The 12,085-nt window shown below is 47.7% G+C and overlaps 1 protein-coding gene across 1 annotated transcript in view; it reads right to left on the reverse strand.

Annotated features, from left to right (window-relative positions):
• The window catches only part of RBFOX1 (RNA binding fox-1 homolog 1), a 1,988,870-nt gene that overhangs the window by 1,705,952 nt on the left and 270,833 nt on the right, over positions 1-12,085 (reverse strand). The window contains exon 3 of the mRNA XM_070566823.1: positions 1,943-2,002. Within this exon, the coding sequence (XP_070422924.1) occupies positions 1,943-2,002 (60 nt within the window). The remainder of the gene's footprint in view (positions 1-1,942; positions 2,003-12,085) is intronic.

Below are 12,085 nucleotides of genomic sequence, written 5' to 3' on the forward strand. Positions count from 1 at the left end.
TATGAAAAGTGTGGTAGCCAACTTCCAAAGTGGCCCCAATGATGCCTCTTCTGTGTATTTTCATCCAGGTAGAGTCCCCAACCATAATTTCATCAGGGTTGGTTTGCATGAAGGACACACTACAACAGAGGGGACTGCATGGGACTTCTGAGGATAGGTTATAAAACGTGGTGTGGCTTCTGCCCATTCTCTGTCTCTTAAATTTCTTACCCTGGGGAAGCCACCAGCCATGTCATGAAGATGCTCAATGAGCATCTTTATGGAGAGGTCCACACGGGAGGAGCTGAGGCCGCCTGACAAGAACAATCTAGGTGAGCCATCTTGGAAGTGGCTCCTCCAGCCCCAGTCAAGTCAAGCCTTCAGATGATGGCAGCCCCAGCTCATGAGAGACCCTGAGCCAGGACCATCCTTCAAAGCCACTCCCAGATTCCTGACCCACAGAAACTGAGTGATAATAAACTTGTCCTTTTAAACCACTAAGGTCCAGGGTAAGAGATAATTAATGTTCTTTCCTGATCCATGAATCATTTGCCCATCTACAAAATGAGGAGAGTGTTTCACAGACTTGGTGTGAAGCTACAAAGCTGTGCCCCAATGACAGAGGGGGTCCCAGGGTGAGTCCAGGCTGCGTGACCTTGAGTTTTGGTTTCCTCATCACAAAATGAAGAGAGAAACAGCACTTACCTTACGGGATCATTGAGGAGACTTAAAGAGAACAGAGATGAAACACTTGGTCAACTGCAAAGTGGGACAAGAAAGTCGATGGTGTGGTTGTCATTTCTCACCATCTTTCCTCTTCTTCCTCCTCTTCTCAGCAGCTCAGATGAATGTCTCTTTCAGGTGATCAGCAATGAGTTGATAATAAAAACCCAGCCCCTCAAAGTCATTTTGGGGGAACAGACAGAGGCCAAGAGGTGGGTCCTTACAGAGTCCACTTTGCACTGGGTATCAGCATAGATTGGGGCATAAGGCAAGGGAAGCATGCCAAATATAGACACACACAAGGACACTTCCCAGGGTCGAGGGGAGATCTTTTGATAAAAGAATTGACTGTCAGCCATTCACTTACCACTATCGCAATGTCTTGCCCTATCTGCCTTCTTATTATTTCCATATTACATTTTTCTTTAAGTCAACTTACTTACCTAAATATATTCAAAAGAAATTTTATATGACCGCTGTAAATGGAAAGTCAGTATTGCTTGCTATAAAGATAATCATAAAACCAAATACAGAACGATTAAAACAAAACAACCACCACAGTCTATGTGCCCCTCGAGATCATCTCACAGTCACCAGCAATACACAAATAGACCCCACTGTGGGGACGCTTCACCCAGTTACCACATCCCAGAGAGTCTGGACAGGAGTGTTTTGGGAAGCGTAAGTGCAGGGAGCATGTCTGCTGCTGTAGGCCTGGACGACAGATGGGGGATGCACAGGAACCCACACCTAGCACCATCCACAGTCATACACCCCCATGACCCCAGTCCAACGCTATGATGCAAGGGCCCCGAAACACTCAGTCAACATTGCTGTCCTTACCATGGGGACAATCAAATGATGTTAAACTTCCTTCCCACTTTCCCAGTACCCTGGGGTCTGTCTTCACATCAAGAAGTAAAGAGACTAGCCCGTGGCCCCTCCACCAGTCACTGTTCCCCCAGATCTATTCCCCAAGCAGACCCGGCCCTTCTCAGAGGGAGCCGCTCAGCTTTCACATCATGTACCAAAGGCCGAGACTCTGGCCCCAGGTGTTTCCTAATAGAAATTCCGTGAGCGCTTGGGAACCTTTATTCCCATCAAATCCAGTTACTTTTCCAGCAAGATCAGCTTCAGGTAAAAACCACTCCCGGTGATTGATGACGGAGACCGAGGAGGCTGGAAAGGGTGCAAAAGGAGTTTCAAATTCTAATCGGTTCAGCGACACGCTTCTACTTACCGAGTCTGGCGGACTGTTCTTGGCACTGGAGAGGAGAGCTGAGTTTTCAGATGGGCAGTCCTGGCCAAAACAAAAACAAACACAGGTGGAGGAGCCCAGGTTGAGGACGAAATTCTAATTTGGAGTAACCCAGTTGAACATGATCCCTTAGTCTCTCGCCACAGTGCTGTCTGTCTCCCCGCCCCGTCCTCGAGGGGCCCACACCTGCACTGCCCAGCACGGCCCCCACAAGCCATGACGGCCGGTCTAAATTGAAATGCGCCGTGAGTATAAATTACACACTGGATTTTGAAGACACTGACGGAAAAGAAAAAGGAATGTGAACTCTCTCATTAATATTAATATTTCATTAATGGTTTCATATCGATTACATGTTAGAATGATAATATTTAATAATATATAAGAATTAAGTATATTATTATATTTAAATATATATTATGAATATTTAAAATAAAATATATTGTTACAATTAATTTCATCTGCTTCCTTTTACTTTTTAATGTGGCTAGCAGGAAATTTCAAATTGCATACGTGGCTCTCGTGAGGCCTCTCTTAGGCAGCGCTGGGCTAGATTTCTGCTGTAGTGTGGACACAGGCGGTCTTCGGAGAGCCACACCCACTACCCTGTTACCAGGTTTCGGGTTGACTTTTTCTTTTTCTGAGGAAGATTAGCCCTGAGCTAACATCTGCTGCCAATCCTCCTCTTTTTGCTGAGGAAGACTGGCCCTGAGCTAACGTCCGTGCTCATCTTCCTCTACTTTATATGTGGGACGCCTACCACAGCATGGCGTGCCAAGCAGTGCCGTGTCCGCACCCAGGATCCGAACCGGCGAACCCTGGGCTGCCAAAGTGGAATGTGCACACTTAACCATGGAGCCACCAGGCCAGCCGTCAGGTTCTTTTCACTGTGTCATGTCGACAACAGCTCGTGTCAATGGAACACCTACAGTGCTGAGTGCTTAGTACTCTTCCTGAGTTTTCCACTAGGATGTGAGAAGAAAGTCTCTATCTCAGCCCCATTTTATGGGTGCAGAAACACAGGGAGGCGAGAACTTGTCCAAAGCAGCTCATCAGGGATGCAGAGAGCCGGGGCTTGGACCAAGGTGTTCGCAGATGGATGAGAATCACAGCGAACTTTTCTCCCTCTGATGCCTTTATCCACTTCCCCCTGGAAGCCTGTTACAGTCGGACACCATCCAACTCTGGGGAGCTGCCCCCCACCCCAAAAGGGCCCACAGGGCCTAACGCTCCAACTTTTCTTTCTCACTTCCCACCGCCCTCCCACCAGCCGGGCCCTCCCGTCTCCACATCCCTGAGCCTAAGGTCCCAGGGGCCAGCCTCCTACTCCGCTGACCACCCCTCGTTGTGCCCTACTTCCACTTTGTGTTAACCAGCAGGAGCACAGGGAGCCTTCACCCCCGGGAGACGGAGACGCCACCAGCTCAGGCTGCTCCCCCAGAAGACTTTTCCTGCCCTTCCCGCCCCCTTTAGACCTTGTCATACCCCGTAACTGTGCATGCACCTGCCTGCTCCGGCAGCTGCCCGGTGTTCAGCACAGTCCCTGTGTTATCCTGAACAAAGCAGCCAACTCCACACCAACACCCGGTGCCCGCTTCCCCCTCCCCTTGACAACAGCGAGAAGCACACATATAGGTTCTAAACCAGACGGGGCAGAGGGAAACAGAAACAAGGTAAGAGATGAGGACTCTCAAAGAGAGGCTCCCAGAGAGCAGCGGTAGGTGGCATTAGAATGTGACGTTCTTTGCATAAAAATGACCTTTAAAGGGTTTATCCTTCAGGTTTACAGAAGGCCAAGATGAGGGCCAGTTAAAGCTTCCTGAGCAATGGGCAGAAGGGGACCCGGATTCCCAGGGACGGAGCCAGTAAGACCCACAGGACCCCCGGCTGTGAAAGACAGGCGGGCGGGGTCAGCAATCTAAATGTTGGCTGGGCCACCTGGGCCCACTCACCCTAAAACGTCCTGATCACAAGGCTGTGATGCTCCCTAAGTCTGGATGCCGAGAAGAAAAGGGCGTCTGAGGAGCCTACGAGGCCAGATGGTGGCCCCAAGTGACCACAGACCACACCCACTTCCACATATCATGGGGACTGCATTTTCCAGAGCGAAAAATCAAAATGACTCCTGAAGTGTGGACTGACCAGAAAACATAACATATTCCATCCAATCCTGTGGATTTTTATCATCTCCAAGAGCTAGAGAAGATCTTTCTAATTATGACCCCAAACCTAAAAAGCCACAAAACAAATGATAAAAATTCTAAATAATCAGGTTTTCTGTATGAAAAATAATACCATAAACAAAGTGAAAGGCAACAAAGGATAACATGAAAAAATTATAACTCAGAGGAAAAAAACAAGCAAAAGAGATGTACAGACAGTTCACAAAGGACACGGTGATGCAAATGTCTGTTACACACATTAAGAGATCCTTGACTTCACACATAATAAAAGAAATGCAAATTGAGATGATGTATTATTTTTTACTGAGATTGGCAAAGACAAAAGTTGGACAAAGTATCAAGGTCGTAAGAGTATAAGAAACATGTATCCTTGTACGCAATGGAATTAGAAATTGGTCAACATGGTAAAAGTTGATAACATTTGAACTAGCAATTCCATTTCTTGGAATTTCTGCTATAGAATGTCTGCACATGTGGAAAATGACCAGTGCCAAGGAGATTCACTGAAGCATTTTTTTTGGAATTACAAAGTATTTGTTGCTAGATAAATATCAATTTCCACTCAGAGACCAAGTAAATAAGTTATGATGCATCTAGATACCCTCAGGGAGGATACTGAGAAAGCTTGATAGAGAAAGAGAGAGAAATACAGGAAAGCACAGAGTGGTATGCATAGCATGCCACAATCTGCTCACTGTTTTAGAATATATGCATATGTAGCATATGCATTGAAATCTCTAGAAGATAGATAAGAAACTGGTTTAAAAAAAAAAAGGCTGATTTTGGAGAGAGAAACTCATTGACTGAGCAGAATGGGCAGGAGAGAAACTAATTTTACTCTTCTGACTCCTGAATTGTGTACTCTGGGCGTGTATGATGGATTAAAAATTTTATCTTAAAATTTTAACTTTATTTTGAAAAGAAAACAGTTCAAGAGACTAGCAAATGGAAAACTAGCAGAGCCCTTTGCATAGGGATCCATCGCTTGACATTTTTTGAAAAAAAAATTCAGTTTGCATAATGTGGCGAATGATTTGGGGTCACTGTGGAGGACAGTAGCCCTGTCGGTGTGTTCTGAATACAGAAATGTTACATTAGGGAGAATATTTTAATGGTTTTGACCAGGAAATTCAAGTAACAGGCACACAAGCTACACCGGCCCCTCTTGTGCCCAGGGCAGGCAGTACTAATCGAATGCTGCCTTTTCCTGCTGAGCCTGGATGCCATCTCAGGATCCATCCTGACACAGAAATGATACCCATCCCCCTGCACTGCCACACCAGCTGAAATCAAATCCAGTCCCTGGGTGGGGTAGCCACATGGCAAAGCCCGGAATCCTGGAAGCAGGGGCTCCATTCACACGGCTCCTGGGCAAGCCCACCTGGGTCTGGGGACTAGTTTATGTCACCAGCATTTCATCACGAGAGGCAGCGACGCAGCCAACTTCCCAAGGTGCATCTTCTGAAAATGCCATCTGGGCCCCACCTGCCACCCCGGACTCAAGTGACCCAGAGCCCCTCTGAGAAAATGTGGGTTAACCTGCAACAAGGAACTCAGGCAGCCTCGTTTCCCCCAACTTAAAAAATTCCGTGTAAATGTCAGACTACGCTCTTCAGTCCTCTGCTTTTAAAAGGAGAGATAAAATTTACCTCCTATTCCCAGATGTTGAAATCTCTGCTTCTCCCCAGGGCAAAGAAATCAATGTGAGTAAGCTCCGTATTTTTTTTTCCCCTGGAACAAGACCACTTCCAGCAATTTATTTGACTGACTATGCCTTCTATTACCATGTAAATTGTTTCAGACTGCTGGAAAAAAAAAGTATTAATCTCCTCTCAGTAAGTCATAAAATAAAGAAATCAATTTCAAGGTCAATTTAGCCCAAATAATACCTGCTGCCCTTTTTTGTAACGTGCAGACTCCTCCGAAATGCTAGGCTGTTGTCTAAGGCATCAATACGCCGCTATGGAAAACTGGGTGTTCCACATCAGTCAGGGCAGCCCCAGGGGAGACCCTGCTCCATGGGCTAATGGCTCTGGCGTGAATTTGGGAAGGATAGGGTTAACAGGACTTGGATAAATGACCCGTCTGCAGGCTAGGGCAGGGAAGTAGAAGGAGAGCTGCAGCAGGGGTCGGATAGAATTGGGTTCAAGGGGAGAGTCTGGCTGATTTGCTGTGTGACTCTGGGAAAGTTACTTAGCCTCTCTGAGCTTCTGAGTCTATATCTGTAAAATTACTTAAAATAAAATGAGGGCTAGGTGACGAAGGGCTAGGACCCTTCAACCCAGTCCATTGTGGACTTTGTCAAAAGTTAGACACTCAGGGCAACTATCCTAGATGTCCAGATTTATGTAGCTACCCTTCTTCAGGAGACAGAGGAGTGTAGTACTTAAGGAAACAGGCTCTGGAGTCTGACTGCCAGTGTCCAAATTGTCTTTCTTCCACTTGGGAGCTACATGACTTGGGACAAGATACTTAACCCCTGGTCCCTGAGTTTCTTCATGTGGAAGAAAGACGTTGCCCATTTCGAGACGGAGAGAAGGACCACACTCAGTTAGTGGATGAGTAAACTGGGCTCAGGGAAGGGAAGTCAGTCACCTGAGGCTGCACAGCTTAGAAGAGGCATCTCCAGGTCTGAACCCTGGAACCGCTGCATCCAGAGCCATCCCGCCAGCCCCTTGGCAGCGCTGCCCGTCAGTTTTGCTGGCCCAGAGGGGAAGGCGTCTGGGAAACCCCAGAACAGCAGGCAGGGTATCGCACACACAGGAGACTCCCTCACAAACCCTGCGGGTGAATGAGACATCTCCACAGCACGCTCCTATCTCCTCTGCCAGCACCCCACAACCCCACCCAGGAAGAGGTCACAGAATGGGGCCAGCAGCTTCTCCCGGCTGGTCCAGGACCCAGGAGACTGGGGAAGCCCATCTTTGGGACCCCTCCCATCGGTTTTCTCCCCACCCCACCCAGCCCTGGCCTTATCTGACCGATGGCCTCACATAGCATTCATTTTTTCAACAATGTCCAGCAGATTAACAGGTGCCCATAGGAGGCCACGATATCCAGATGGCCCCAAACCCTCCTCTCTTGGTTTCTGCAAAAGGCAGCCCCATACTCCTACCTCCCCACCCAGTCAGCTACCAGGCCCCACCGCTTCCGCTGTGAGATGCCTCCACCTGGGGATGCCTGTCCCACTTGGCGTCCCAGATGCTCGTCCCTGAACTCACATCACTGTCATTGCAGTGGCTCCCCTGACCCCACCTTCCCTTCCCTACAGTCCACTCTCTACTCCGCAGCCATAGGGTTTGTCTTCAAGCACAAACTGGTTCAGGTCACTCCCGCTTAAAACACCCTCCCAGCCTCCTGTGTCGCTAGAACACGGCAGACTGTCACCCACGGTTTACATGGAATGCATCAAGAACCACAGACTTTAAACATGTCTCTTGGTTGTGGAGACACCAACCAGACTGCATCCGATGATGCTAACGCTGATGCAGCTGCAGAGGAAGCACCCAGACCTCCTGGGACATAAGGCAAGATAAGCACAAGCACAGTTAACCGAGCATTGACTGCCTGCTTCAACGTATGATCGCACAGCCGGTGAACCGGCACGAGCTGGAAGGGGACTTGGGCTCTGTGCCACGCTTCCCAGTGACTTTTTTTAAAAACAGCTTCATTGAGATGTAATTCATATATACAATGCACTCATTTATAGTGCGCAGTTCAAGGGTTTTTAGTGTATTCACAGATACGTGTGACTATCCCCACGGTCACTTTTAGAACATTTCATCACCTCAAAAAGAAACCCCATACCCCTTAGTTATCACCTGCTCCCTCCCACCATCAAAACCCCCCCAGCCCCAGGCAATCATTAATCTGTATCAATTTGCATGTTGTGGACTTTCACATACGTGGAATCATACAGTATGTGGTCTTTCGTGACTGGCGTAATGTTGTCAAGATTGACCCAAGTTGTAGCATGTGGCAGTAGTTCATTTTTTTATGGTTGAAAAAATATTGCTCTGCATGGATGGACCAGATTTTGTTTATCCATTCACCTATTGATGGATATTTGGGTTGTTTCCTCCTTTTGGCTATTGTGAATAATGCCGCTGTGAACATTTGGTACAGGTTTTCATGTGGACATGTGTTTTCAATTCTCTTGAGCATACACCTAGGAGGATATAGGAATATGGAAATTGCTGGGCCCCATGGTAACTCTGTTTAATCATTTGAGGAACAGGCACACTGTTTTCCAAAGCGGCTGCACCATTTTACACCCCCACCAGCAGTGTCTGAGGGTTCCAATTTCTCCACATCCTCATCCACACTTGTTCTTACCTGTGTCTTTGATTCCAGCCACCCGAGCGGGTGTGAAGTGGTATCTGATTGTGGTTTTGATTTGCATTTCCCTGATGACTAATAACGTTGAGCATCTTTCCACGAGCTTGTTGGCCATTTGTATATCTTCCTTGGAGAACTGTCTATTCAGATCCTTTGCCCCTTTTTAAATTGGGTTGTCTTTTTATAATTGAGTTATAAGAGCTCTTTACATATTCTAGATACAAGTCCAATATTAGATATATCATTTGCAAACATTTTCCCTCATTCTTTGGGCTGTCTGGTCATGGTGAACAATGTCTTATACTAAACCTACGCCTGCTACAGATAAACAACCAATGAGGCATTTCATGGCCCCTTTCCAGAGCTTTCTATGCCAGCTCTCTTGGGGGGGTAGGACTTGGACATATGTTTTGGGGCCAGTATTCAACCGGCTCAACACACGAACAGAAAATGCCAGGACTTGACCCCACACGAATGGAGTCAGACTCTCTGGAGGTGAACTGGGGGTTTGGTAATTCTTAAATCCCCCCAGGAGATGACAGTGTGCAGCCAGGCCGTGGACCACTGGTCTTAGCCCTGAGTAAATGCTGTGGTGGCCCTGGAGGGGGCTGTCTTTTGAGGTGTCAAGGTCAGCCCACGGGATGCCAGGACATCTGCAAGTGCTGGTGCCATATTCCCCATCGTGAGATCCTGTAATTCTCGGTCACCAGGGCAGCTCCTAAACCTCCGTGTGCTTCTCCAAAGAGATGCAAGCGAATCAAGACCCGGGATTCTCACAAAGGACAAAAGAGCTGAAAGCAGAGGTCAGCCAGGGATCCGGGACAATGTCTGCAAAGTTTAAAAACCCCCACAGAGGTAAAGGGTGGAAACAATGCGAGTATCCATCAACGGATGAACAGATATCCATGCAATGGAATATTATTCAGCCATAAAGAGGAATGGAGTTCTGATTCATGCTACAACGTGGGTGAACCTTGGAAGTATTACAGTAAGTGAAATAAGCCAGATACAAAAGGCCAGGTATTGCACGATTCCAATGGCATGAAATATCCAGAATAGGCAAATTTGTAGAGACAGAAAGTAGACAAATGGTTTCGAGGGGCTGGGGGAGAAGAGAAGAGGAAAGAGCTGCTTAATGGCTATAGGGAATTTTCGTGGGGAGGTTACTATGTTTTGGAACTAGATAGAGATGACGGTTGCACAATATTGTGAAAGCACCAAATGCCACTGAATTGTTCACTTCAAAATGGTTAATTTTATCTTACGTGAATTTTACCTCAAATTTCGTTTTAAAGAACGGACCAAAAAAAAAAAATCCCGACAGACCCATACTTCTATCACTCTTTTGGTGTCTTGACTGGATTTCTCTTTTCAAATAAAAATAAATATATAAAACCACAGACTTCTACACACATCTGTACAATCAAGAGAAGCTTTCTCCTCTATTCATCTCAAAAGCCATTAAAATTAATAGGGTCTGTATCAGGGATGTCTAGTAGAGTTACTGATTCACTGAATCAAGAAACAAGTATGAGCGAGAGCAGAAATGCAGTCCCTCCAACACAATGCGAATTTCAAACTCACGTAAGTGAGTGAGATGCGGTCAACTACGGCCCTGTCCTCCTCACCCATCCCAGGTGCAGGGATGGCCTCTGATACCCAAGGGCAATGGACTCTCAGGAGAAGAACAGCCCACCTGCCCATGCTGTGCTGCCAGGCAAGGGGAGATTTTTGAGAAGAGAAGCTGGAGAGAGCCAATAAAAACTAGTCTGGGAGAGAAACAATGTTTCATCATCGTGCCCTTGCGGGGAAACTTAAGGCACGAAAAATGTCCATTTGCACAAGAGCAACAGTATCTGAAAGAGATGTCATGAGATGCGGGAAGACGGGCACACAGAAGTCTGCAAAAGAGTCGGGAGATGCAGCATGGAGAGAAAGGAGGGCATTAGTGACGGAAGATGAAACTTGGACACATTCCTGGCTCGAGATGCTGAACACAAGCTCTCAAGTTTTCCCAAGGACAAGGACGGCGGGGAGCTGGTGATGGAGACGTGGGTTATTACAGGAGCTTTTGCAGAATGAAGTCAGGGAGAATGGCAAAACAAGTGAAGCGTTAAATAAATACTTCCTGAATGGAGTCATGAGGGAGAACGCTAAAATTAGGATGTCTGACAAGGGCCTTTTATCCAATCTGCCCAGGATTTCTTCAGGGTTCCTGAGAGAGAAGTTGTCAGTAACCCGCGTGACATCACGGGCCATTTATGCAGAAATGGGATGGTTGGAGCTCAGAGCACTAATCAGAGAGATGTGGACTGGATTCCAAGGGACCAGGGGTGCCTGGGGCAGACTTGCTCTCTCTGAACCACTCCTAGAGACAAGTCCCTGAGCAGGAAGAGGCCACCAGCCAGAGCATCGCTACATCAGAGGTTAGGAGCTGGGCTGTAGATTAAAGCAGCCCAGTGCTGGAGACCCTGCTCCATCTTTGAGTAGATGCAGGACCTTGAACAACTCACTCGATTTCCCCAAGCCTTGGCTTTCCCATCTGTAGAACGGGGTTAACAGCCTTCATGGTAGGAGGCTGTTAAACGAGATGATTGTAACGCCCAATAAATTGCCCTGTCATCGTCCCATTATACAGAGAGGAAAGTGAAGTGGGTACATGATATTCATGGATGTCCCTAATCTGTGCATCGGCTTCTGCTGTGCAAGTGGCATTCTGTGGCAAGAATTTTTTTTGAATCATGTCGCCTGATCTCTACAACAACCCATGAGGCTCAGGAGCCACACTGGATCTCTCCCTAGCTGTGTGACCTTGGGCACGTCACATAACCTCTCTGCACCTCAGTGTCCTCCTCTGATAATGGGGACAATTATAACATCTTTCTCAGAGGGCTGCTGTGAGTTGGTACGTGTAAAGACCTGAGAACAGAGCCTGGCACTGACTCAACAAACGTGCCTATCAATGTCATCACTGATATTAGCTTATCACACAAATGAGGCCCAGAGAGGGCAAGCAAATTGCCCAAGGACACGCAGCTGATAAGGGAGACTGTCTGACTGCACCTTCCTCTCTTCTTTCCTTTGTGTCACTTAACAGGCACTTGGAGCTTAACTGGTGACCACCTCTTCCAGGAAACCCCCAGAGCCACCTGCGACACAGCGCAGTGTCGGTTAAGACGATGTGCTTTGGGCTCAGAGGAGCCTGGGTTCAAGTCCCAGTCCTGCTCTGACTTCGACATGTGACCCTGGAAGTTTGTTTGACCTCTCTGGTCTTGGTTTCCTCATCCTTAAGCAGCGGGGGTTGGAGGTGGGGGGTCATTATAACACATCCGTTCCTCATTATGCAGTAATGAATCATGCTTTCTGCTGGCCCTGGTCCAGTGCCCATGTGGAAGGTGAGACACCGATTCTGCTGAGCTGGGTCATCGCCTCCCTTCACTCAGCTGCTCCCGAGGCCTCGCTGAGAGAGCCATTCCTCCTCGTCAGCCCGTCTCCACCCCGTGCCCCGCATCCCGTCTGTCTCCACGGCCAGCCAACAGGAACATCTTTGTGGGAGTGTGGTCTGATACTCAGGGGGCCCGGTGTGAGCCAAGTGCCCTGCGTT

Source organism: Equus przewalskii, chromosome 12 (genome assembly GCF_037783145.1).
Source record: "Equus przewalskii isolate Varuska chromosome 12, EquPr2, whole genome shotgun sequence".
In the NCBI taxonomy this organism is placed as follows: domain Eukaryota; kingdom Metazoa; phylum Chordata; class Mammalia; order Perissodactyla; family Equidae; genus Equus; species Equus przewalskii.